General features: G+C 45.2%; 1 protein-coding gene across 7 annotated transcripts in view; it reads left to right on the top strand.

Moving 5' to 3' along the window:
* The window catches only part of DDX31 (DEAD-box helicase 31), a 135,602-nt gene that overhangs the window by 5,846 nt on the left and 101,814 nt on the right, over positions 1-27,942 (top strand). For 5 of the 7 annotated variants that reach the window (XM_082400753.1, XM_082400751.1, XM_082400750.1 and 2 more), the window contains exons 4-14: positions 810-853; positions 2,166-2,236; positions 3,186-3,250; positions 10,110-10,154; positions 11,492-11,533; positions 12,333-12,397; positions 13,952-14,071; positions 14,188-14,294; positions 15,817-16,052; positions 16,799-16,975; positions 20,651-20,710. In XM_082400753.1, coding sequence (XP_082256879.1) covers positions 810-853; positions 2,166-2,236; positions 3,186-3,250; positions 10,110-10,154; positions 11,492-11,533; positions 12,333-12,397; positions 13,952-14,071; positions 14,188-14,294; positions 15,817-16,052; positions 16,799-16,975; positions 20,651-20,710 — 1,032 coding nt within the window. The remainder of the gene's footprint in view (positions 1-809; positions 854-2,165; positions 2,237-3,185; positions 3,251-10,109; positions 10,155-11,491; positions 11,534-12,332; positions 12,398-13,951; positions 14,072-14,187; positions 14,295-15,816; positions 16,053-16,798; positions 16,976-20,650; positions 20,711-27,942) is intronic. The other 2 variants (XM_082400755.1, XM_082400754.1) reach the window with 1 other exon arrangement.

Below are 27,942 nucleotides of genomic sequence, written 5' to 3'. Positions count from 1 at the left end.
CCCAACTCCCCCTTTTTTTTTTTAAAGAACTCTGAAGACTTTCCTCACCTAAGTCATTTTAGGACTGAGACTCCACATAGCGAACTTGAAATCCACCTCATATTACTGGATAGATAACGACATCAGGGCTATTCTGGGTGGCTGATGTCACAGGGACCTTAGGAGAGGGAACAGAACCGGCATCTTGCTGTTAAGGGAGTTATAAAGAATTGAAGGAAGAAGGGGCTCTTTAAACATGCATTTGCTACAAACAAATGGACACTCAAAAAAAAAACAACAAAAAAACCGTGAATGAGTGTTCCAGCCTTATTTATGAACGAGGTGAGAAACATACATTCACTTTTAGGGAGTCTGGATTTCCTTGGCTCATGTGGTCATGGCTTACCTACTCCTTCTTTCAGGTGGGTTACCTCTACTTGCTTTCTCACCTACAGGTTGGAGTGGGGTTTCCCAGCCTTGGTACCGTGCACGTCTGGGGATGGGGACCCTGTGTCACGGGGGCTGCCCCGTGCGTCGCAGGATGTATGGCGGCGTCCTGTGCCGCTACTCACTTAACGCCAGTAGCACCTCCACCCCCAGTTGTAACAACCAGCGATTTCTCCAGGCATTGGGAGGTCCGGGGGAGGCAGTGCTCAGAACCACCCCCAGCTGAGAACCACTGGGTTAGAGGAACTTGATTTGATCGTGGTCATCCATTTTTACCCCAGTATTTTCCCCTTTTTGGCATCCTTATTTGCATTAAATATATTTGTACCAAAAAATTTGTTAAAGAAAAGTTTTTTTGTTTTTGTTTTTGTCTTTTCTCTTAGATTTCCACAATAAATACGGTCTTAAAAATGTCTAGTATGACCAGGTAAGAGCTCCGGGTCAGTCTTGATTTTCTCAGGATTTAAGTGGGTATAAACAGATGAAATCTGAATTGTCTGTGAAGGACAGCAAACTCGTGTCTTGGCATTAGAGAACAGGCCAGATTATTGACCCTCGAGGGCTTGGTAGCCGCTCAGCTTCCCCACCTGGGAGATGGAGGGACTGGGTCTCCGTCCCCTTCTGCCCTCAGCTCTAAACTGTAAGAGATCTCTGCTCCAGAAGATGGTCTGCATAAGATCCCACTGTTGTCTGTGCTTCCTGAAAATCACTTGTCTAGAATACAGAATTTATCTTGTCATTTCTTAGTAGTAAGAATTAGAGTCAGCTACAAGATAGGAGTAAATACTTAGTTGGATATAATGGGATGCTGAAAAAAGTTCTTAAATGTTAGTGACAAGCCCTGGAAAACAGAAAAGGAGTGGTGGCAGGTGTGGGGCAGAGATGACCCCCTCTCTTTGAGTATGTATGCTCCTGTACATTTTAACAAGTCACCTTTCACTTAGAAGTAAACATTAATAAGAGTATCAAAGAATAAAATAAGGAACCCCTTTATTATTTTTTTGTTCAGTTTTATCAACCAAATTTAAGTGATTTCCATACCCTTTTGGTTTTTTTTTTTATTTTATTGAAGTATAGTTGATTTACAATGTTGTGTTAATTTCTGCTGCACAGCAGAGTGATTCAGTTATACGTATATATTCTTTTTCATATTCTTTTCCATTGTGGGTTAGCATGGGATATCGAATATAGTTCCCTGTGCTGTACAGTAGGACTTTGTTGTTTTAGTTGTTTGTTTTTGAATACACACGTGGACACACATCTTACTGTGTCCGTAACAGTCAGATTTGGTTTTCTAGAGAACGGACAGCAGTTGCTGGCTGTCTGCGTGGCTCACAAGCTTCCTTTCATTCTTCTGCTTGGGAATCTTTCCATAATGTTTTATTGTTTCCTACTCCCTGGTTCAGAAGGCAGGAGAGTGTGTGATGTGCTTTTGTGGTGGCTCCAGCTTGTCATCAAGCCTGTCCCATTTTTCTTTTTAAGTAGTCTAATAGAGCGGCCAGTCTCTGGCTTGCCTCAACATTTGCAGCCCCAAAAGTTCCAAAAATTTAACTGAGGTTTTATTCTTCTAACCGTCAAAGGTTTCTCAGCCCTTCCCATGACTGTTTAGGTAACCTCTGAGGCGGCAGGTGATAGAGCCTGGGGTCATTGCATTTTGTGTATCTTGCATCTCTGCGTGTAAACATGGGCAGGTGGTAGTTTATAGATAATCATGTGCTTTTTCTTTTGGGCGGCCCAAGCGTTCAGAAGCAAAGTATCCCTGTGTTGCTGGAAGGCAGAGATGCTCTCGTGAGATCCCAGACTGGCTCAGGTCAGTTGTCATTTGATTTCTGCCCTTCCTTCTGCCCTTCCTCGTGTGGTGGGTTGTGTAGTGAGGTGTCTGTCGTGGTGGTGGCTGCTTTGTTTGGTTTGGGGGAGGGGCGGCCACGCTTGCTTCTGATTAGAGCCCTGAAAGGAAGGGGATGATCAATGGGGCCCGTGATCAGAAATGATCAGGAAGGAGTCAAGTCCGCTATCATTTCTCAGAGCCCATCTCAGGGCTTTGCCTGGTCCCACCACCTATGGCCAGAGCTGCCTGCCTTCACTCCAGTGGGCGATGACTCTTTCCTTCTGGTATTAAAACAGTCCTGCTGTGAGCACACACTGATCGGATGCTAGTTGTTTTGCTAGAACATGGAACACCGTTCTGGCGCGTTCCAGAACAGTCTGGACTTGCTCTTCTGACCCTCTTGTGCTCTTAGTGGCAGGTCAGCTGTTCTCTGCTCCCCCAGCTCAGCCACCTTTCAGGTGGGTGGAAGCCCAAAGTTTTTGCCATCCTTGGTTTCTCCTTGGTCTTTAGAGGCCAGCTCTGGGGTTTCAGACTGGCTGGCTCCTCACCACGAAAGCACCACGGAAGACACTTACTTGACCACGGAAGCCCCTTTGAGAGGTTGAGTTGACCCCAGAGGGGGAGTTTTCTAGTTTCTAGGGACAGTCATTGAGTTGAGCTTCCGTGTGACCTCGGAAATGTATCATTGTCTGCCTTGTTAGACGTCAAAGGAGCTGAAGGTGCAAGTTTATTAGAAGTACTGAATTTACAAAGCAGCGCTAGGAGTTGTGGCAGACAGGTGACTTCCGTTTCCACCTGGATGTGAGTGCACTTTTCCTGTCCCCAGACTTTAGGATGGCCCAGAGGTAGCAGCGCCGGTTCGTTTACTGTCTTTGGTTTTCTGACATCTACAGGCTCTGTGATTTTGATTGCTCTTGTACTTTTTTAAAAGGTAAAACTCTTGCCTATTGCATCCCTGTGGTCCAGTCTCTTCAAGCAATGAAATCCAAAATACAGGTGAGTAGAAAGTGTGTTTTTCTGGGAATTCCCTGGCAGTCCAGTGATTAGGACACGGCACTTTCACTGCCGAGGGCCTGGGCTCAGTCCCTGATCGGGGAACCAATATCCTGCAAGCCACGCGGCGTGGCCAAAAAAAAGAAAAAAAAAAGAAAAGAAAGTGTGTTCTTCTGTTACCGTTCACAGTGCGTAAGAAGCCGTCAAACTGAACCAAAGCAGGAATGTTGGGACCAAAAGAATCTTTTCGCTTAGCTTTGTTTTCCCACCTCTTTTTAGTTCATTTATTACATAAGCATGTTGCATCTGAAGACCGTGCCCAGAGTGGAATAGAATAAATATAAACAAATGTAACCATCATCCTAGTAGGTCTAATAGGGAATGTTTGTAAGATGCTCCCCCTGTGTCAGACATCGTGCCGAATGCTTTGCTTGTGTTGTCTTCTTGATTCTCTAACTACCCCAGTCCCACTGAGTTGGAAGGTACTATTATCTCGATTGAAAAAAAAAAAAGAAAAAAAAAAGGAGGCTTGAGGAAGTTAAATAACTTCCTAAGGCCGTGCGGGGAGTGATTGTGGAGCTGGGTTTCCACCTCCATTCTCTTTGGCTCCAGAGGCCAAGCTCTTCTGACTGAGAAACGTGAACATTGTGTTGAAAACAGTGGTTTCTCATGAATAGTAGAAGTGAAAATAAGTACCCAATTAGCGGGTGTGACAGTTGGGCCTCCTTGTATTTAGTATTTTCTAGAACTTATCTTTAGTTGTGAAACACACTTAGCGCCTGGGCCAGAGGGGCCAGAACTGGGTTCCTTGGAATGGTCCCCTAGGAGGCCATGTGACTGCCATGTTCCGTAGGCATAGGTGTCATCTCAAAACCCAGCCCAGAATCTCACAGATACACCCTGGTTGTTCTCAGTTGAGAGGAGACAGTGAGATCAGAAATAGGAAGAGAGATGGGTTCACAAACAGATGACGAGCTAGTTGGTTACTTTTTCCTCAGTTGGGACATGCAGAATTAGATGTGTATTGAGCCTGCCTGTTACTTGAATGACAAAATAAATAATGATGGTCTTGGATTACAGCCCACAGTCTAAAACAAATACCTATTGAGTCCAAGCTGATATAAATGAATTATTGAATAAGTAGGTGGGACGAGGGGAAGCCCTTCCTTATACTAGAATTCCAGTGAATACTTGTAGGACATCATCATTTGGCAAATGACACAGGAATTATCAGAGATGCTAAAATGAGTGGATTAAAGTGTGATGAAAATGGGATATTTACACAGTCTCAAAGTATGTATCCAGAAGATACAGGAAAAAATGGTAACTTTACAGTGGGGAAGGCTGGCTGACGCCACCTTAACCAGGTGGTTGGATGGGGCCTCACCCGTGCCGGGATGTGCTGGCCTAATGTGTCTCCTGATAGGCGCATGAAGGATGAAACAGTACTTCTCTGGTTTTCTTGCCAAAAATGCACAACTCTAATTTAATCATAAACATCAGACAAAGCCGAATCAAAGGACATTCTACAGAGTGACTGGCCAGTACTCTTCAAAAGTATTAAGGTCACAAAAGACAAAGAAATACTAAAGAGCTACCCCAGAGTAAAAGAGACGAAGGAGTCATGACAACTAAATGCTGCGTGGTCCTGAATTGGGTCTTAGTCTGGAAAAAGCATGTTAATAGGTCAGTTAACGAACTTTGAATAAGGTCTATAGATTAACTGATAGTGGTGAATCAATGTTAATTTCCTATTTGATCATTGTATTGTGATTTTGAGAATCAATATCATATAAGGAAGCTGGGAGAAGGGTGTAAGGGAGTTCTTTGAACTATTTGTGCAATTTTTTGTAAGCCTGAAATTATTTCAGAACAAATACGTTTAAATGTTATTCAAACTTTATTTAAATGATTTTTAAATCAATAAATGCTACACAGTCATCCAAATGGTGGAACCTTGTATAGTTATTAAAAGTGCTGTTTTCGGGCTTCCCTGGTGGCGCAGTGGTTGAGAATCTGCCTGCCAGTGCGGGGCACGCGGTTTCGAGTCCTGGTCTGGGAGGATCCCACATGCCGCGGAGCAACTGGGCCCATGAGCCACAGTTACTGAGCCTGCGCGTCTGGAGCCTGTGCTCCGCAACGGGAGAGGCCGCGATAGTGAGAGGCCTGCGCACCGCGATGAAGAGTGGCCCCCACTTGCCGCAACTGGAGAGAGCCCTCGCGCAGAAACGAAGACCCAACACAGCCATAAATAAAATAAATAAATAAAATTTGAAAAAAAAAAAAAAAGTGCTGTTTTCTTCAATTACTATTTGTGCACTTGACAGGCATTCTTGCTATGTTAAAAAGGCAGGTTATAAAGCAGTATGTATAATATGACTCCAATTTCATAACTAATAATTATATATATATGCATATATATATATGTGTACACACACAAAGATGAGAAAGATACTTTTCAATCTAATGCTGGTTTTCTCTGAGGTGGGTGAGTCGGAATTCTGTTTCCTGCAGGTGAGTGATGTTTTTTTCCATTCGGCACTTTGCAGTGCGGTGGTTCATACAAGGGCCTTAGCATCGTACCCGGTGTAGGTTAGAGAAGAAATGTGAATTATTAGACCAGTGTGGTAAAGTCTCATCCGTTTAGATACTCCAGGAGAGCTTCTAGTAGAGGGTTTTTTCTTCCTGGAAAGTTGCAGAGTTTGGGCGTCTATTTGATCTGACGTGGGTCCTACAGTTCTGGCCCAGCTGTCTCATTTGCTGGATCCGTGAACGGAGGACGGGAGACCTGCGATTACCTTCCCCAGGTGGACAGCATTTTGGGGGCTCTGCTCAGATCCTGGGTCTGAGTGTGACGTGAGCGCATCCCCTCATCCTTGTGTGCCTCGTGGGGGATCATGGCGATGCCTGTGTCCTGGTGTTGCCAGGAGGATTCAGGGGGTCAGCGCACGGGGAGAGTTGAGACCTGCTTCCAAGCGCCTGGTGGTGATAGTACCCGCTCGCTGAGTCTCCACTATCACTGTCAGCAACAGGGACGTGTGGCTGGTTTGAAGGGCAGTGTTCTGTTTTGTTTTGTTTTGTTTTTTAATTTTATTTATTTATGGCTGTGTTGGGTCTTCGTCTCTGTGCGAGGGCCCTCTCCAGTTGCGGCAAGTGGGGGCCACTCTTCATCGCGGTGCGGTGCGCAGGCCTCTCACTATCGCGGCCTCTCTTGTTGCGGAGCACAGGCTCCAGACGCGCAGGCTCAGCAATTGTGGCTCACGGGCCTAGTCGCGCCGCGGCATGTGGGATCTTCCCAGACCAGGGCTCGAACCCGTGTCCCCTGCATTGGCAGGCAGATTCCCAACCACTGCGCCACCAGGGAAGCCCAAGGGCAGTGTTCTGAATTGCTTAGATTCAGAGCATTAACCAGCCATGTCGTTGTTCTTATTTACTCAAGTATTTTTTACTATCAATAACAGCTTGTTCTATTAAAGATTGGAATATTCTGTAGAGATGATTTAACAAGCCCAAATTTAATTCACTTATTTCAAGTGATGCTCAGTACAGGCCCTTGGAGTTCATTGTAAACAGATTTGACCTGTAAAAAAAAACCTATCTTGAGGGAGCAGCAAATTCAAGGCACCGGCAGAGTCTTCAGTTACTTTAGTGACGGAATGAAAATGGACTGCTTTTCTGTGTTTTCACACTTTCAGCTCTTTGGGCTCTGATTTTGTTTAACATCCCATCCATCCTTCCTCACTCACTTCTGCCCTGCGAGGAATTGATTGGTCTTTCTTCTTCTCTGTGTAGTAACACCTTTTGAAATGTCAGAATCTCTAACACTGCTGTGTTGATACCGTTGTACTAACATGTTTACTGTTCCTCGCCCGGCTTCAGCGCAGTCTCGCAAAGTCGATGTTGAGTACAGACGGCTGTAGTTTGAATTCCAAATCCTTTTCTCCTTGTGGGTAAATGTTTCCTGTGCAAAATATGAAAACCATATTTGTAACTTAGTTTGCTGCTAAATCTGTGCTTAGCTTCTGCACTAACGTATTCGATTCATTCCCTAAGTGTCTGTGAGCGCTTTGGAGGTGCAAGGCACTGCTGACTTCCTGGCCCTTATGAGATTACTTTGTTTTCTTCTATTATTGTTACTGTTATTTGTAGGTATAATGTACATGTTAAAAAAATTTGAAGAGCACCAAAAAATATGCAGTGACAAGTAAGTCATTCTACTGCCCCTTGCCCTGAGTGGCACAGTTCTTCTCTCAGGATGGGATGGTCCTTATCACCAGTCTTTTGTTTAATCCTTCCAAGGATATTCTTTGCATATAAAGCAAATCTGACTATACATAGTTCCCCTCCCCCTTTTGTTGAAGTTTTTGTTTGTTTGATACGCAAATGGTTGCTTGCTGTGCATGATTGTCTGTGCCTTGCTTTTGTTCACTTAATACGTTTTGGGGATGGTTTCTTATCAATACCGTGTTGACCCGCCTTGTTTTTTTAATGGCTGCCTAGTCTTCCACTGTAAGTATGTACCATAAATTATTGAGTCATTCCCTCATTGGTGGAATTTACATTGTGTTCAACATTTTGCTACAAACAAAGCAATTAAACAACTTTTTTTTTTTTTAATAAATTTATTTATTTATTTTTGGCTGTATTGGATCTTCGTTTCTGTGCGAGGGCTTTCTCTAGTTGCGGTGAGCGGGGGCCACTCTTCATCGCGGTGCGCGGGCCTCTCACTATCGTGGCCTCTCTTGTTGCGGAGCGCAGGCTCAATAGCTGTGGCTCACGGGCCCAGTTGCTCCGCAGCATGTGGGATCTTCCCAGACCAGGGCTCAAACCCGTGTCCCCTGCATTGGCAGGCGGATTCTCAACCACTGCACCACCAGGGAAGCCCAAACAACTTCTTTATAAACACGTATGAGTCTCTCTTTTTGAGAAATTCCTATAAGTGGAATTTGCATTTTTATTTGGTAGATAATACCAAAATTGATCTTTAAAGGAGTTATACCAACTTGGATTCCCACCAACAGTGTATAAGAGTTCCTGTGTGCCTGTGCCTTTATCAACACTATCGGCTGTTTTATTTTTGCTCATTTGACAGGGGAAAAATATTGTATCATAGTTTTGATTTGAATTTCTCTTAGGAGTAAAGTTGAGCATCTTTTCTTACATTTAAAAGCCATATTTTGAATTCTTATTTCCATAAATTAGCTGTTATATCCCGCTCCATTTTTCTATTTGAGTTGTTGGTCTTTTTTATTTTTATTTTTAATTGAATTACAAACCTTCTTTATAAACTAAGAAATTGGCCCTTTCTCTTATATGTGGCATATTTTTTTCCCCACGTTGTCATTTGACTCAATTTTCTTTAGGTATTACTTTTCCATTCTGAAATTTAAAAATTGTTATGTAATAAAATTTATCAGAGTTTTATAGTTTCTGAGTTTTATGTCATCTGTAAAAAGGCCAAATTAATTCCAACTTTATTTTTCTAACTTAATTTTTTTTCTAAAAGGACATTTGAATTTTCCATCTTTTCACTGCTGATATAAATTGCCTCTTATCATATTTCCTGACTTTCTATATGTATTTGATTCTATTCTAGGCTGTATTTGTTATTGTAATCTCTATGTGCTAGCATCAATTTTTTAAAACTATTGTAGATTGAAATTGTCTTATCATCTGATGTTGTTCAGAAATGTCTTGATTATTCTTGCACATTTATTTTTCCATATGAACTTTGAAATCAGCTTGTCTGGTTATATATATTATTTTTTATAGCCATATGTATGTATACTTGGGGCATTTTATAAATATTATATATTTATATATACATTATATAAATATTTTATATATGCATAACTATGCATGTTCATGGCATTTTTATTAGAATTACATAACATTTATGGATTGATTTAGGGGGAATTAGCTTATTTATAATATTGAGTCTTCTTATCCAAGAATAGGATACATTGTTCCATTTATTCAAATTTTATTTTATGTGCCTCAGTGGTATTTAAAATGTTTTATTGTATAGATTGTGTACATTTTTTGTGAAGCTTATTTTTTTTCACCTTTTTTGTTTTTTTGTTATTCTAAGTGTGATTCCATCTAACTTTCTGTGTTGGAAGGCTGTTGATTTTTCTGTATTAATTTTGTATTCAGCTAGTTGACTTGTCTTTTTTGTAGTAGAATTTCAAGTGATTTCTTTTTTTTTAAATTTATTTAATTAATTTATTTTTGTCTGCATTGGGTCCTTGTTGCTGCGCACAGGCTTTCTCTAGTTGCGGCAAGCAGGGGCTACTCTTCGTCGCTGTGCACGGGCTTCTTGTTGTTGTGCCTTCTCTTGTTGCGGAGCACGGGCTGTAGGATGCGGGCTCAGTAGTTGTGGCACGTGGGCTCAGTAGTTGTGGCTCACAGGCTCTAGAACGCAGGCTCAGTAGTTGTGGCACACGAGCTTAGTTGCTCCACGGCATGTGGGATCTTCTGGACCAGGGATCAAACCCGTGTCCCCTGCATTGGCAGGCGGATTCTTAACCACTGCACCACCAGGGAAGTCCTCCAGTCCTGATTTCTTAAGTTGTTTTTGTTTTTGTTGGTTTTTGGGTTTTTTTAGGATAAAATATCATCTGCTAATAATGACAACTTTACTTCCTACTTTCCAGATTTATACATATTTCTTTGTCTTTTCTGATTGCATGGGCCAGAACTTCTAGATTAATGTTGCATAATCATGAGGGTCGTTGGCAGGCTTAGCTTTTTAATGAACTGCTTCTGATGTTTACAAGTGGCCACCCTTAATCTCCCCGTCTGGACCTCTGTGACCTGCGTTCATTCAACTAATGGCATTTCTTTCCTTCTGTGTCAACAGCGTGGTGACGGCCCCTATGCTCTGATACTAGTGCCAACAAGAGAGGTAAGCAGTCCCACTTTCGGAGTGCTAAGCAAGTACTTTCAGTGATATTGTTGAATTTAAAAGTGGTTTTTACCATTTTTTCCCCTGCTGCACAAATCACTACACCCTTTCCTTTGCCCAGGAACCATCCTTCTGGCTCCTGACAAGAAGAAAAGTTCAAGTACTCTTTGAAAACCAGAAGTTTTTTGGTTTTGGAAAAGTGTTTCTCTGTTATCTAAAAACTAATGACACTATAAATTTCTGTCCTCATAAAAGGAATAATCACATTTTTGTACGTTGTTTTTTTCTTTTACAACTTAATTAAAAAATAAAAGCAGTTGACCCTACAAATGAACTTTTATTTTTTTAAGAAGCTACCAAAAATTTTACTCGTTTCTGAAAGTTAAGCTTCTTGATGTTTTTCTTCTTTCTTGGTGGAAATCTCTTCTATCCGATTTATTTTATTTGCCTTCAGAGGCAATTTCAGATTAGGGTATCTTTTTCCTATATCAAATGCTAATCACTTCCTTGCAGAGAATCAATCATGGCGATGGAGGTTTCTGTACAGCCTGCAGCATCCTGTCTCAGCTCCATCCATTGAAGGAGCGGGCACGGAGCTATTTACATTTTTACAGCAGCAAACTCGCTACTTCCCTAGGATGCTTCCTGAATACAAAACGTGTGGAAACTGTATATATATCCTTGGATAAAGGGATTATGTAGAGGCTTTGTTGATGGTTGTTAATGGTTATAAACTATTCAGTACATTAATTTTCTCTTTCTCTGGTTTCCACTGGGCTTGTTGGTTTTTTCTTTTTTTCCCCCTTTAATAAACTTGGGAAATGACCATCTCTGTCTTTAGCTACTGCTCTGCCCCAGCATAGCCTTAGGATATAGTCATGTCACCTGTAAAGGAATGTTCCCAAGGCTAGCCTGTTGCGTCACTGTGTGGTTTACCCCTTCACACATATTACATTCTCTCTCTTTCCAAAGGGAGCCAGGCTCAGGTTGACTCTGTTTCATTTTCTTCCATCCTTGTGTACCATAGACTGTACTTTTCTGTGTGGTACTCTGGGAATTTGAGCCAGCAGAGGGAGCACAGAACACTGTGTTTGTGTATGTCCGAGAAATAGATGTGATGTCTCTAGCCACATTCTCCAGACGGACAGTTTTCAGAATCAGTCTAAGAACAAGGTGTATTTCCCAAGTAGATTCTGTGTATAGGGCTTTTTAAAAAAAATCCTAACTTGAGGTCCAAGGTTGGATCCTTATCACTTTACACTGTCTAAATTTTTAAAAATAAATAAAATGGTAAGAAGGGACCTTGCTCATTAACTCTAACTTTTTAATATTTACAGCTGGCCCTACAAAGCTTTGATACTGTCCAGAAACTGCTTAAGGTAAGGCAAGCCATGAGTTCAGTTTTGTCTTTTTTTCCTGACTTTTTGAGGAAAGAGAAAGATACCACAGTCTTTTCTTTATTTTCAAAGAGCTAGGAATTACTGCAGTTTTCCTTGTATTGCCTGGATGTCTCTGCTCACCCCAGATACAGTTTGTAGGTTTTTATTGATCTGAACCTTACGAATCACCAATTTCTAGCTTAGTGAGATTATTAGTGTTTCCTGGTACTTCGGGTCCTGTAATCTGTTCATCATAGTCACTAGCAAGCCACCTACAGAGACTCACAGGTACAACCTTAAGGTGATCCAGTGAAAGCAACTTAACAAGCTGCAAGTAGGGTTTAAGAAAGAAGGGAGAGAAAGCTTCCAAGCCAAAGGCTGCCAGCCCACCGAATTAGACTGAGAATTGATCTTTCCTTTCTTTTATCACGAGTGGAAGTAAGGAAGCGTTGTACTTGGGTTTGATCTTAACCAAAAAGGAAAAAAAAAAAGGCAATAGACTTACTGAATTGCGTTTTCAATTCAGGCTCTACAGGGAAAGGCAGAGAAGCTACTTGAATCACTTAAAAAGCCCACATTTCTCTCTTACAGTGTCGGAAGCTAGTCGCATAGGTATAATTTAAGTTACTGCTAATATCCATGGGCATGGCAAGGCCTAGGAATTGTGTCTGCACAGTAATACCTCCTGCAATGAAGAGCCGAGTCCTCCCTCACGACCTCCTTAAGGAAAGGGAATTTGGAATCAGCCTCTGCAGTAAATGGGGCTTTGCATTGATTTTGGTCTGATGTCTTTCTGTAGCCATTTACCTGGATTGTGCCTGGAGTGTTAATGGGAGGAGAGAAGAGAAAATCAGAAAAAGCCAGGTAGGGGGAGGTTTGTTTGTTGTTAATTCCTTTTAAAGTCTGTCCTGTCTTCCTCTTCAGTAAGACTCTGGCCCTTCTCAGCCTGGGAGAGCCTTGTCTCAGATGATGGTTCCTAGTCCCAGTGTGTGGGGACAGATTGAGTTCCCAGGGAGTGGTCACTCTAAACGGTGCTGTTTTTTTAAATATTGGTGAACCTACCAGGGGCTCCCTTTTGATGTGGTCAGTAACAGATCGTTACCTTCTTAAATCTCAACCCCCACCCCGCCCCCGAGACCCATGGTCCCCCCTTGTTAAGGATGCATCCCCCTTGACTCCCTTTTGTGGATATTGGGAGTTTGGGAATTTTGTTGTTTGATTTTACAGAAACAAGATTATAAACCTACATAATGCTTTGCATCTTGCTTTCTACACCCAAATACATTGATTCCTAATTCTGTGTTAGAATTGGTAATGGGTGTCAGTAGAAAATTGTTGCAAGAAGTAAATTCCAAATTTTGTGCATTCTTTTAAAAACCTTTTTTATTTTATTATAGCTTAATGCTTAGTAGTTATGCTCAACTATGTGTGTAGTCTGTAACTGAGGAGCAAATATTCAACTTGAAACCTTCAGGTATTGGTTAGGGTAAGATTCCGCTGTAACTAACAACAGCAGTGGCGCAAACAATATGGACGTTTTTTCTTTTTCTTTCACATTTAAGAAGCGTGACGGTAGCCATCGGGGCTGGCATGGTGCATGCGCCAGCGTGAGGACCCTGGCTCATTCTGGCTTTTTGTGCCACTAAGTGAAGCTTCCATTTTCAGGCTTTCCTCATAGTGTTAGATAGTTGTTGGAGCTCCAGCCATTGTATCTGATTTCCTGCCAGTAGGAACAAAGATAATCATACCTCCTCTTTTTAAAGGTACTGGTGGGATTTGCATGCTCCCTTTATCCATTTATCTTATTGCCATAACATAGGCACGTGCCCACTTAATTACAAGGGCAGCTGGAAAATGTACTCAGCTAAAAGTTGTAGGCTTTTATTACTATGGACTAATGGGATGAAGGATGGTTGTGGAGTAAGAAGTTAGATTTATTCCACCTGGTCCATGGGGCAAGGCTAGGCCTATCGCATGGAAGTTACAACAAGGATCCAATATAAGAAAAAAGCATTCTAACCATTAAAGCACGTTGGCATGGGATAATGCATTCAGGTGGGAGGTTCCCCGGCACAGATGCCTTCAAGAACAGATTAGGTGACCATCTATCTGGAATATTCTAGGAAGCATCTATGGATCAGATAAAGGGCATTGGGTTATATAGTAAAGATTCCTCTGAGACAATTTTAATAGGATTTCAGATCTTACAGTTATGTTTTGTAAGACAGAGAAACTTCAGAGAAAAATTAGAACTTAAATATATCTTTGTATCCACTTGTCGTTAACGCTTGTCATGATTTCAAGCTGTGGCATGTTGGCGCTGGCCATGAATGTCTCCTCCTTAGCCTTTTCCCTGTGTTTTCTATTGCTATGGCTCCATCTGATTTACTTTCTTTTATGATATATAATTTTAAACAGACTCCGGAAAGGAATAAATATCCTCATCTCAACTCCCGGACGCCTCGTGGATCATATTAAATCCACAAAGAACATTCATTTTCGTCGGATCCAGTGGCTGATTTTGGATGAAGCAGACAGGTGAGCCCGTCCAGGAAGCGGGAAAGGGCTGTTTCTGTGGTCTTTGCCGAAACTTCTGGAGCCCCTTAGTGTTCCCTTTATTCACGTAGATTAAAACTCCTCCCTTGACACCACAGAATCCTGGATTTGGGTTTTGAAAAGGACATCACGGTGATACTCAACGCTGTAAATGCCGAGTGCCAGGAACGACAGAACGTCTTGCTGTCGGCAACACTCACGGAAGGTGAGTTGGGAAGAAGTGCTGTTTGTTCTCAGTGGAGAGGAAGGGCCTAGATGCGAGCTGCGTTGTTTCCCAGCAGCGATTCTCAGCCTCGGTGGGGAGCGGGCGAGGAGGACGGTGTCCCGAGAGGACTGCTCTTCAAACCGTGTGTCCTGTGCTCCCGGCCTCCCTCTCCCATCATCCTGACTCTCTGGTCCCCAGCACGTGGGGAAAGGGAGAGGGGGCAGGTCCCAGGCCCAGAGCCCTCACAGGAGGGAGAGGCTGCTGTGCTCCGTCAGGGTGTGGAGGGGGCGAGGAGGCTGCCTGCCGCCCACCTGGTGGTCTCGTGAGGCTGTGATCGCGATTGCTGCCCGCTGAGAGCAGGGCTCTTGTCCTGAAGGTGGTAACCTCTATCCCGGCTCATTTTTTGGTGTAATCACCCTGCCTTTCTCCTAAAGAGAAATCTGTCCTAAAGAATATATTCTGTAAGCTCATTTCTGTCTTTCCATCATCGTAAGATGGAATTTCTTAGCTCTCTTTTGTTAATGGGAACACCTAGGCTTGGAAAAGTTGTATCACTCTCCACCAGGACCCCCCGCATGTGAATCCCTGTCTGAGCGACAACTCAGCTCTCATGTTCTTATGTCACTTTACTCGGTTTACTAGCCTGCTCTGGTGCACATGTACCACATGCCATCCACGTGACCCACCAGCAGTTCTCAGAGTGTATCCTAACTAACAGTGACTTTAAGAGATAATCCATGGGACTTCCCTGGTGGTCCAGTGGTTAAGAATCCTCCTTCCAACGCAGGGGACGCGGGTTCGATCCCTGGTCGGGGAACCAAGATCCCACATGCCGCGGGGAAGCTAAGCCCGCATGCCTCAACTACTGAGCCCGGGTGCCTCAACTAGAGAGCCTGCGCGTGCCCGCAAGCTACAGAGCCCACATGCTCTGGAGCCCAAGCGCCACAACTACGGAGTCCGCGTGCCACAACTAGAGAGCCCGTGTGCTGCAACTAAGACCCAACGCAGCCAAAAATAAAATAAATAAATAAATATTAAAGAAAGAAAGAGAGAGATAATCCATGGAAAGTGAGTTCTGTGCTCAACAAGTTGGGGAAATGCCACACGTTACCTCCTCCTCTTGGAGATTCATGTGCACATTTATACAATAAAGGTCCTGAGAAGGCCTGTAAACCCGGGAAACCCTGGGAAAGAATCCCAGGAAAGCTTTTCATCAGGGTTTTCATAACTTACTTGACCACAGAACCCTTTCTGGGGGGTGGTGGGCAGACATCTGTTTCAGTGGTCTTCCACGGGTCAGAGTTTAGAGACACCGGTGGTGTGGATGGGCTTTTGGGCCCTGGGAAGAAATAGATGGGTCTCCACTGGACTGACAGTGGGGCAGATCAGTGCTGGCATTTGGGGATACCCATCAGGAGTTTTTTAATAAGCCTGGATGTGTGGTGTTGGGGGCTGTGCAGGTGTGACCAGTTCTACAGCGTGTGCCTGTCGGTTGTTTTGTCCTTTTCGCCTTTTCTCCAAGGTGTAACGTGGCTAGCTGATATCAGTTTACACGACCCAGTCAGTATTTCTGTCCTGGATGAAAGCCATGACCAGTCGAACCCAAAGAGCAAAGCCATTCCTGAAGCTTCTCCTCCACGAGCTAGCGATGAGCTGGACAGCTTTGCCATACCAGCGAGCCTCGAGCAGTACGTGACAGTGGTTCCCAGCAAACTGAGGCTCGTCTCCCTAGCAGGCTTCATCCTGCAGAAATGCAAGGTAGGTCTGGGGACTGGGTCCAGCCTGATCCGGGGAAAGACCACAGTTCTGTTCACGTCGGGCATTGAGGCAGTGAGCTGAGACACACACAGAAGTTTCCAAACTGAGCTGTGGTGCAAGCGCAGACCTTAGCAGAGATCTTTTCAGGCAGTGGTTCTAGGATTGCGGTGAAGACTCAGAGGTCACTGGTGGCCATTACGTTCAACTGAACATCTGCCTCAAATACCTTTCCTGGGACTGATACCGGGAATGTCACAGGTGGGACACACATGCCGGATGTGAGGCAATACGGGGGCCTGTGCTTGTGTTTTTTTAAAGAATCATCGTATTTCTATATTTACTAGATTCACGTGATAACTTTTTCTGGTATATGGGGAGATAGTAGGTGGAAGGGTTGAGGGTGCAGCTTCAAGACTGACTGCGTGTGCAGAGTCCCTGCTGGGGAGCGCCGTGCGTGGCGGAACGAACGAGTGAGAGGGACACAGCTAAGGGCAACTTCGCTCTGAAGCATAATTGTTTTTCTCAGATGCAGGAGGCCTGTTCAAGTTTGCAGCTATGTCATTTTCCTGTCCTACATTCTTTGTAGTGTGGACGATCTGTTATTTTTAAAAATAATTCAAAGCCATCTGTCACCTCTGTTTCCAGATCGGGGCTAGCCTGCCCATGTGTTTTAGAAAGAGATTCATTTTAAGTGTCACCTGATCTTAAAAACACGTGGTGGTTTTTCCCCCTTTGTATCGATGTAGTTTGAGAGAGACCAGAAGATGATCATCTTTTTCTCGAGTTGCGAGCTGGTGGACTTCCACTACAACCTCTTCCTCCAGACCCTGCTGAGCGGCTCGGGGGCCCTGGCCCCGGGTGGGTTGCCACGGGCCTCCACGCGGTTAAAATTTCTGCGGCTGCACGGCAACCTGGAGCAGGAGGTGAGCCCGTCCTCCCGGGTTGGCCCTGGCTTCCCTAGGGGCCCCGCTGGGCCAGGAAAGAACGTGGCTAGAGTGGGCGACCCACCAGAGGCCAAAGCGGGTGACACGGCTGTGTCGATGGGGCGAGGGGAAGCCTATTGTTCCCGTTTGCTTTTGCTCCGGGAGCTGGTCTCTTCCACCCGAGAGAGCTCGCAGGCCCAGCTTGGCCTGACTGTACCCCAACCAGCTGTTAAGGCAACAGAGTACCACTAAGTAGCTGGCACCAGGGAAGGGTTTTGCCTTTTTAGTACCCAGTGTGTAATTAGGGCTTGATGTCTTCAAATTAAGAGCATTAATGGAGCTAAATTGTGGCTCCCATATGGTACTGCTGAGCGTGACTGCTGTCATTGTCAACAAGATGCAGCGCTTTCGCTCGGAACACTTGGGTTGGGAGAGGACGCTGGGTTCCAGAGGGGCTGCGGGGGCTCAGCGCTGGCGAATATTTTTGATCAGGAAGAAGAGTGGAACATTTTCCTCATCTTAGGTACTTAGCTACGGTCACTCTCATTCCACTACTGGTAGGCAGGCCATCCATTTAGGGAGTCGGGCGGAGTGTAGAATGAGATGAACTCTCTGGAATTGTGGCAGGAAGGACAAGCAGGGCTTGGAAACGGGAGCCATCTTGTCCTAGAGCAGAGGTTACCAGGCAGCTTAGAAAATTAGAAAGCTTGAAAGAAAGCCAGAAATCGGACTAAGGTTTGACTAGAACCACCTTTTAAAAATCAGAACATTTTTAGAGCTAAAGGAGACATTAAAGGTCATCAAGTCCAGCCCCTCTTTTTGTTTTTTTTTGTTTTAATAATTAAGGAAACGGAGGTTTAGAAAAGTGAAGTTGCTCAAGGTTACTCAAGGACACAACTTTTTTTTAATATAAATTTATTTTATTTAGTTTTGGCTGTGTTGGGTCTTCGTTGCTGCGCGCGGGCTTTCTCTAGTTGCGGCGAGTGGGGGCTACTCTTCGTTGCGGTGCGCGGGCTTCTCATTGCAGTGGCTTCTCTTGTTGCGGAGCGCGGGCTGTAGGTGTGCAGGCTCAGTAGTTGTGGCGCATGGGCTTAGTTGCTCTGCAGCATGTGGGATCTTCCCGGACCAGGGCTCGAACCTGTGTCCCCTGCATTGGGAGGTGGATTCTTAACCACTGCACCACCAGGGAAGCCCACAGCTTCTTATTTAACACAAGACTATACAGAATTTCCTGAATATTCCAGCTTTAGTTTTGTAAACTCTTAATTTTTACCTTCAGGATCCCCAATTCAATCAAGTTTGTTGATTTCATAATGTAATGCCATTTATGGGTTTGTTTTTTTTTTTAACTGATTTTATCAATACTCTAGGTCTGTTTTCTGCAGAGCCATCCTGCAGGGTAGGTGTGAGGATGATGAAGGACCTGGATGTGGACTCAAGGATCTAGGGGTTTGAATGTGTCAACAGAAGATTCTGCAGTTAGGTTATTTCAGACTGTGCATCTCTCATTGTAACAGGGTGGTAACTGGGTAGGGTGTTTACAACCGTGTGCTCTGGGGGCAGACTGCTTGTGTTCTGGTGCTGACTCTGCCATTCACTGGCTGTGTGACCTCAGGAAAGCATTTAACCTCTCTGTGCCTCAATGTCCGTGCCTGTGAGGTGGAGAGAACAGTAGTACGTACTTCCTGGGGTTGTTGTGACGATTCACTGAGTGAATGCAGATCAAGTCCTTAGTACGTGGCCTGGTGCAGAGTGAGCATTGGGTAATGTCAGGTGCCATTATTGCTGTCATTTCTCTTTCAGGAAAAGTGCGGTTTTTTTCATCGTTTAATAATTGTTAGTATTCTACTTGTCTTGTTTATTAAGTGTTTAGCCTTCACACCCTCCCTATGAGATGGGTAGAAGGTGGCAGGGAGGATCTCTGTATTTCGTTTTCTAAATATTGGTGCAGTGTCTTGTCCCAGGGGACTAAGCTAAAACCGCCCCCATCGCGTCTTCCTGTCTTGTCACCCTGCCCCCTGCTCCACATGACCTTAGTGTGGTCTCCCTAAGTGACTGACGTGACCCTAACCAAGTATTAGAGCGTCAGAGAGGAGCTGCTGTTTGAAGAAGTTGCTGCATGATAGCTGCGATGGATGCTCAGGGCTTTGGTGGCCGTGTTCCTTACCCCGAACCTGAGTACAGTATGTCTGGTCTTTAAGATTAGTTTCACGGGCTTTTATGAACTTTCCTGATTTTTTCTGATTTTGACTACAGTGCAGCCATAAATTCCCTGGGTTCAGATCTCAGTTCAGTCCTGTATTAACAGTGTATGCACGTGCCTTGGGCAAGTTACTCAACCTCTCTATGCCTCGGTTTCTTCCTCTGGAAGTGAGGGTGGTGACAGTAGCTGCTCATTGGGTTGCTTTGAGGATCGGATACGTTCAGACACGTAAAGTGCAGGCCAGCCTCTGGTACCTGGTGCACTCCCTACGTGCCGGTCGTCACTGTCCACTGCGCTCAGTGAGGTGCAGCCTGGGGTCCAGTCACGTGATGGGACGTGTACCCGCGAAAGGCCAGAACGAGGTACACCTTGGTGTCAGAGCGGAAAGAGAGACTTCACTTCTTTCTTTTTTCCAAATCTTCAGTGATTTGGGTATATTTCCTTGTTGTTGCTGCTGACAGAGGGACATGGCCAAGTCTTAACTGCTGGCAGCACTGTGACTTAAACACACCCCAGTGTGGCCCCTGCAAGTTCACGCCCAAGGCCTTTTGGTCCAGCAAGTCTGCCTTTAGGAATTTACCCCAAGGGAATAGTTAAGCATGAGCACGGTGACTTGCCTACGTACCTGTTTATCGCAGCGTTGTCTGTGATGGTAAGCAGTGCAGACAACCTCAGTTGTCAGGAGTGGGGCGTTGGTCACGTGGTGGCAGGGCTCCCATTCAGCTGCATGTGGAATAGTCACGGGAGACGAGGCAGTTTGGGGCTATTTATTGGCATGAAAAGATGTCCACATTCAGTTGATATATAATAAGAGCATGTTAGGAGTGTAAGAACCATGATGCCAGTTTTTAAAAAGCCACATATTCGGTTATGTTTCGCCTAGAAAGGGGCTCAGGAAACCTCAAGGTGTTGCCAGCGGTGGTGGTTTGTTTTGAGTGGTAGGATGATTTAATTTCCTTCCTTTGACTTGAAGTATAATTTTTCTACAGTTAAAATATATGGCTTTTATAATTTGAAAATCTTTTTAAAAATCAGTTTTTAAGAAAATTGCCCCATAGGAAAAGTTGGTTGTTGTTCAGCCTCTAGACCACCTGTAGAAAAGGTGTTAGAGTAAATTCTGAGTTGGGAACCCTGAGTGCAGGAACTTGTGGCCTTTGGCCCTCCTTGCTCTGGGTGTTGGCCACCGACCCCCCCCCCGACCCCCCCCCACCCCGCCGGCACTGTCTTAATGAAACGTGCTGCCCTCAAAGCTTGTTACTCTGCCGCAGTCCAAGAAGCCTGGTCGTGTAGGTATAGGGTCTTGTTGGAAGATATGAAGAATCCACTTCTTCCTCTTTCTTGGCAAAACTTCTCCCTCTGTGCCTAAAAATAGTTATAGCAGTAGAAAATTGGGAGAGTTATGAGAATCTAAGCCTATCTTGCTGGGCTCGATCTCAGAGTTATAAAGGCCCTATTTTTCCTTGTTTTTGTAGGAAAGAACAGCAGTGTTCCAAGAATTCTCACATTCCAAAACAGGGGTTCTTCTCTGCACGGTATGTATCATTCTGCGCTCCGTGGGAGGGTTCACAATTGTTGTGATGGCGGTGGCAGTGTTTCCTCTCCTGACGATTTGCCTTGGGGTCACCGGCCCCACAGGGAACAGGAATTCCGGGGGCCGCTTGGTGTGGCCGGTCTCTTTGCACTCCTGGTTTGTCACCTTACTGCCACAGATAGCGGGCTGCCACCGCGCGGAAGACTTGGCAATTTGCTCACTAATAGTGGCAGCTGTTTGTCTGAAAACGTGTGAATCTCGGCGATTTCTCTCCACCAAGAACTTGTAAATTACAGCTATCGGGAGTAATTAGAGCTGAGAACGTCTTTTCACAACAAAATCACTCTACTTGCCTCTGCTCACCTTTTCTTAAAGGAAAATAGATGCGCTTGGACAGGTTTTATGTGCTGTTGTCCAGAGCTGTCATTTGCCCCACAGTTTTCAGGGCCAGCTCACTCGGCCTCCGTCTTTGCAGTCGTGGGTAGCTGCCTCCTCCAGCACCGCAGTGACCTTTTTCGTGCACGCCTCTTGTGATCTTTTGAGATTGAAAACTCACACCTTCAACGTCCCTGCTTCTCTGGGGACTCACTTCACCAAAGTTGCTGCTGGCTCCCAAGATTAAAATGCCTTCCCTGTTTGTGCCATCTTGGGAGATGTAACTTAATCCCCACCTGGTTATTTGAGAGATCCCTATATATACAGTAATGAAATTGCACCGTCAACTTAGTAATCCTGTGAACAAGGGCTAGGTAGAAGCAAAGACATTTAGCTACTTGAATGCCTGTCTAGGCCTCATTTAATACAATTGCTTTTTAAGGAACTCCTGTTCTCTATTTAGTTTCAAAGGTAATAGAGATTGTTTTCTTTCTAAATTGAGAGTTTGTGAGCGAGTGCAGCTTTGTTTCTCGTGTGTGTATATATGCATGATCATCTACAAGACGGCCTGCCCGGTGACCTGCGGATTCTCGTGTGTGTGGCAAACAGTGGTTCCGCCGGCTCTGGTCCTTCAGATCTGAGAGCAGTTGCTCCTGGAATGCTTGCCTCAAGATCTGAGTCTGACCAAGTAGCCCTTCTCTTTATGAAGCCCATCAAGTCAGATGCTTGTGTTTGCTCTAAAACTGTCTTCACATGCCTGGTCTAAAGCGAAGATGAGTCCAAGTAATCTACTTGATAAAGAAATTTGTCAAAAATCCTCTTGTCTGTTGACACTTCTGGAGCCTGACCCCTTCCTGTTTCCTCTGTCTCCACTTTCCCTCTTGCTGCCTGTCCTTCAGCCAAACAGGGCCCTCTTTCAACTCCTTGAATGTGTCATTCTTACTTTTTCTGGCCTTGGGGCCCTGGTACATGAGCTCCCTCGGCCTGGGACACACCACGCTGACTTAGACTAACCCCTTCCTAGGTCTCAGCTTCAGTGGCAGTTTTTCAGGAAACAGAAGCCCCAGTTGTTCCCCATGAGGCACTCCCAGCGGGCCCTGCATTTCTTTATGACGCTCCTCACAACTGGTCTAGGTGTCTTCCCACCAGAGCGCAGGCTCACGAGGACGGGGGCTGTGTTTCCCATCCCAGCGCCTGGCACAGAGCGGCAGGCACCCGGTGGTCGTGGGTTAAGTGGGAGGACAGCTGGGGCTCAGGAAACTCCGTGCTGAGAATCACTGATACATGTCTTTTTCTAAAGACTGAGGCTGAGATTAATATACTTGATCATTGGGGAATACTACTCAGCCATAACAAAGAATGAAATAATGCCTGCCATTTGCCGACATGGATGGACCTAGAGGTGATCATACTAAGTGAAGTAAGTCAGACAGAGAAAGACAAATATATGATATCACCTATGTGTGGAATCTAAAATGTGATACAAATGAACTTGTTTACAAAACAGAAACAGACTCACAGACATTTAAAACAAACTTACGGTTACCAAAGGGGAAAGGGAATGGGGGAGGGATAAATTAGGAGTTTGGGATTAGCAGATACAAACTACTATATATAAAATAGGTAAACAACAAGGTCCTACTGTATAGCACAGGGAACTATATTCAGTTTCCTGTAATAAACCAAAATGGAAAAGAATATGAAAAAGAATATGGGACTTCCCTGGTGGTGCAGTGGTTAAGAATCCGCCTGCCAATGCAGGGGACATGGGCTCGATCCCTGGTCCAGGAAGATCCCACATGCCGTGGAGCAACTAAGCCCGTGCGCCACAACTACTGAGCCCGTGTGCCACAACTACTGAAGCCCGCATGCCTAGAGCCCATGCTCCGCAACAAGAGAAGCCACCTCAATGAGAAGCCCGCGCACCGCAACAAAGAGTAGCCCCCGCTCGCCGCAACTAGTGAAAGCCTGCAAGCAGCAACAAAGACTCAACACAGCCAAAAAAAAAAAAAAAAAAAAAAGAATATGTGTGTGTATGTATAGATACACATGTATATATATATACATATATAAACTGAATCACTTTGCTGTACACCAGAAACTAACACAACATTGTAAATCAACTATACTTCCATAAGAAATAAAAAAATAAAAAATAAATAAAATAGGAATTCCCTGGTGGTCCAGTAGTAAAGAATCCGCCTTACAATGCAGGGGACGCAGGTTCGATCCCTGGTCAGGGAACTAAGATCCCACATGCCGCGGGGCAGCTAAGCCCGCGTGCCACAACTACTGAGCTCGTGCGCCTGGACGACAGCCCGCGTGCTGCAAAATGCGGAGCCTACGTGCCCTGGAGCCCACGCAGCACGACTAGAGAAGAGAAAATCCTCGCGCCACAACTAGAGAGAAGCCTGCCCACCACAGTGAAGAGCCCGTGTGCCGCAGCTAAGACCCGATGCAGCCAAAAATAAAATTTAAAAAAATAATAATAATAAATCTTTAAAGAAAATGAATAAATAAAATAAACTTCTTTGTTAAAAAAAAATCAATAAAATAAAGAATTTAATTTTACCTATGGGATTCTCTCAAACATTCCAATAAAGAATTGTTTGTGACATGAAAAAAAAAGTGCTCACTGGGAATAAGTTTACTTTTTCATATATATGGTGTTATCTGAAGAGTGAATGTTACAGATCATCTATATTAAAACAGAAGGCAGTAGGAACCTGTGTGTTGGAATTTGGGTTAGGACCAGAACAAAATGCTTTATCTTTGACCCTTAAGATGCTGGATTTGTCCCTGGTGGGAAATTATTGAGTCTCCTAGTGTGCAAATGCTGCCATGTTTTTTACAGACATGTGTGAGCTCTAAGTCTCAAAGAAAACTCCAGGTATTTGAAGTTCAGTTTTTTGTTTTGTTTTTGGGGTTTTTTTTAGTAGCTCTCTGGAAGAAAAGATCATTTTCTGAAATGTGATTCTCGATGGGGTCAAAAGCATATGATGACTTCCTTGTCCTGTTGGCTGCTGCCTGCAGGCAGGTGATGTCAGCTAGATGAGGAGCACCATTGACTTGGCACCTCTGCCCCCTGCCAGTCCCGGGTGCCACGTGAAAAACAAGCTCTCACTTGCCATAATCTGATTTCTGTAAGCCCCTTGGTGCGTGTTCCCTTTCTGGCCCAGGTCACGTCCAGCATGCAGAGCCTCTGCCAGTCTCATCTTTTCTTTATTCTGCTTTAGGAAATTACTGGAAAAGAGCTGGGTGGGAGCTCATTCCTCTCCATTTCTAAGCCAGGGTACAAGCCCAGAGTCCCCAGTGGTGAGAAGTTCTTCTTTCCTGCCCAGTCTTCCTTCTACTTCTGCTGTGTTTGTTTGCTATAGGCGGAAACTTGGGGTGTCTGAGATGCTTTGGCTGTGATAGGTGGGGCCTGGGTTGGGGAGATGTTGTCACTGCGTCCTTTTCAGCAGCCTGTTACTTGCCAGGCTCTGAAAGCTCTCCGGGAGCCTCCTGGGTGTTAATGAGCAACGGGGCCACAGCAGGACAAGGCAGATGGAGGACTCGCTTCTCTGGATAAAGGGAACCACTTGTTAATTGTTGCGTGGGGACTTTCCCCCTTCGCACCGTATCTTTTGCCATTTTGATTTATCGACCCGAGATCGTTTTAATGAGGCCAGAAGACTGACTGTCTTGTGTGAGAAGTTGGGAATTGTGGTGTAACCACACAAAAGCTCACAATTCTGCTGTTTCCTTTACTTCTAGAAAATCCCTCCCTCGACCCCATTTTCCTCCCTTATATCTTTTCTATTGTGAAGAAAGTTAAAGGTGTGTCTGTGTGTGTGTGTGTGTGTGTCTGTGTTTCCTTTCATCTTAAACATTTTAAAAGCAAGGATCTTCTTAACTTCACGCAATCTTGCGGGACCTGGTACATGGCTGTATAATATGGGTTCTCAGTACACGTATGCCCATGATGAGTCCAGAGTCTGGGCAGAGGTGAAAAGATGGTCAGGGAGGAGAGACCAGTCTGGGAAAGAGAAGTCCTTACATATTTGAAATGTAAGTTTGTGTCCTCTAGAAAACTGGATCTAAGAAGAACCCAAGTTAAGGAGGGAGCAGGTATTAGCAGGAAGGAGTCATTTGGAAGTCCAAAGCCCACTTTCCTCAATGGAGTTAAGAAATCAAAAGAAGCAGAATATTTCCTCCGGCTTATAGTGAAGCACTCACCCTAAGCCAGAGGTTTTTTTAATACCACTGTTAAGTTGAGGGGTTGGGAAGGAGAAACCCCACCGAGTGACTAAAATGTGGCGTTTCCAAGCCCCCTCTAGTTTTAGGGCTGATGCGTGGCCCTCCCTGGTTGTCCCTGGATGTATGTACCCAGTGCCTTGGCCTTTTCCCAGCAAGGAGAGGCACTTCCGGCTCCACCTGCATCCGCTGGCTGAGTATCCCTTGGAATGTTTTGTGCTTGTCCACACATGCCTCCTTTTTCAGAAGATACCTAAAGCACCTGTGCTGCTCTCCTCCACCTTCTCTCTCTCTCTCTCTCTTTTTTTTTTTTTTTGCTTGAAACACACCATTAGGTCTGCGCGGTTCTTAATTTCCTCTCCTCCTGGGAAATTTCGCTGTGCCAGGCGGCCAGGAGACAAAGGAGGGGGGCTGTAAGCATCCCAAGAATGTCCCTTCAGCACCCCTGAAGAAATGGAGACTTTCTCGGTTTTCTCTGGGGTATGCTTTTTAGGCGAAGTTTATCTTTTCCACTCATATTTCATTCGTGTTAATGGCAAGATGATTTGGAGATGGTTGGCTATTGACTCAGTTACGCTAACTCATGTTGCCAGCTTTTTGGCGGCTCCAGCCAAGATCTCGCGCCTCTGACAGCTTCTGCGCTCTCTCCTTCCCCCTCTGATTACGCAGCCCAATCTGTCACCCGGACGACGGGGGCCTGTGCCCCGCTGATGGCTTTCCACACGCCGCAGTAATGACTTTGGCAGGACGGGAAGGCAGCAGAGGCGAATTTGCTGCGTCCCTTGCTCAGAGAGCCGCAGGCCCCCTCTCCCTGTTAGTAAAAGCACTTTGTGAGGTTCTCGGGTAAATAAATGAGTCATTTTAATCCAACTGACAGGCTGGCACCTGAGCAAGCTGCCTTCCATCTGTACCCCTTGGTCTCATGGAGGCGGCCAATTGTCAGGCCCACGGACTTCAAGGCCTGACTGGTGAGTGTCTTTCAGAATTGACTTTAGCGATTCTTTCGCCCTAATTAGGTTAAAGGAATACAGTTGGGTTGGATCTAAGTTCTAAGGGTGGGCGGAGAACCGAAGCCTTTGCTGAGTCTTGTGCAGGTCAGTTTCCCGCGGCTCTGGTGCTGCTGGCTGACAGCGTCCAGGAAGATGGAGCCGTGTCCCCTTCCTCCGTGGTCCTCTGCCCGGGTCGGGTGGATGGGGTGTGAGGGGGGAAGAGAGCCGAGAGGCTTTTAAATCCCCACCTCATTGCCTCCGTCCAGCTCTTATTTCATCACGAACTGGAACGCTCAGATTTACAATTCTCAGGACACTTTGCACACCCACTGTCTCATTGGATCTTCACAGCAACCTCGGGAGATAAGTAAATTGTAGCCATTTTATAGGTGGGTAAACTGAGGCTCGGAGAGCAGAGGTGACTTGCCCCGATTGGTGGCTGCTAAAGTGGTCCTAGAGCCCGGTTCTCCCTGTTCCTGCACCGGCAAGATTGATCCACTCTCCCACCCTCAGAGTAGCCTCGGCTGAGACCGGAAAGAAGTGCTTAAGGAAATGGCTGGTGAAGTCGAGCAGTGGCTGGCTGTGAGGTGCCCCGACCCCAACACCAGAAGTAGTGGGCGGCGGGAAGGTTGTCAGCCTGGTGTCCTGAGCCGGTTGCCCAGCCCGAGTGGGAAGGAACCGTGAACAGTCCTGATGGCGGGGGCTGCCGTGCCTCCTAGCTCACTGCCTAAGCGTGTTTGTACCCGGAGTGGCTTTCCTAACATCATATGCTAGTTTAGAGATTCATCTGTGTTTCTTAGTTGGATTTACTAAACCGACGAGCATTACATTTTTTACAAAGCTTATCTGTAAAGCTCAGACAGCCCATTGTCTACGTACCTCTCCCAGTGCAGAACACTTAAATGAAGTAAATCATTTCTTAACAAGAGCTTCGCAGATTTAAGAACCCGTCAGTTTTTCTACAGACACTGACTGTGGTTAGTGTAGAGAACGCTCTAAATTGTGTTCTCAAGGGCATCGGCTCTGGAACATCCGCCTTCAGCTTTCAGGGCACCTGGGAGCTGTCAGAAAACACTTCCTGGGTGGTTGACACACTTCTAATACATGAAATGTCTACTTAACACTTACAAATGCAGCCTCTGGCCACCGTTCAAAGGAGACCCACAAATCCCAGGTGGGATTTAATCAGAGCGAAGGCAGACCAGCCCTGACTTGCCTGCAGTGGTCCTTCTGGGTGACTTAGATGATGGTGGGACAGTGTCTTCCTTGGGTCCTGCCTCTGACCCTGGAGAATAAGGGTGCGATTGGTTTAATGTGCTTCTTACAGAACTTTGCATAAGATTATTATTTTTTAGAAAACCTTATATACCTATAAATTCTTAGTGATACTGAAAAGCGAGGCGAGAGGAGGAAGAGCCGTCCTTTACAGAAGAATGCCAGTTATAAAAATGGAAGGAACGATAGGCTTAGAAAGCCATCATTTTGTAGACATCAGGGTAACAACTGATACCGACAAGTAGCATCAAATGATGCTGAAACCACTGGACAAAATGTTCTGGGAAACAGTCTCAAAGTTTCCCTCCTGAGGTTACTCACCCATCGCAAAGGAGAAAGGTACCGTCACAAGGGAGTG

This window comes from Balaenoptera borealis (genome assembly GCF_965194805.1).
Source record: "Balaenoptera borealis genome assembly, chromosome: 8".
Taxonomy (NCBI): domain Eukaryota; kingdom Metazoa; phylum Chordata; class Mammalia; order Artiodactyla; family Balaenopteridae; genus Balaenoptera; species Balaenoptera borealis.
Note: the sequence above shows the minus strand (reverse complement) of the source record. Positions and strands in the feature narration are given on the sequence as shown.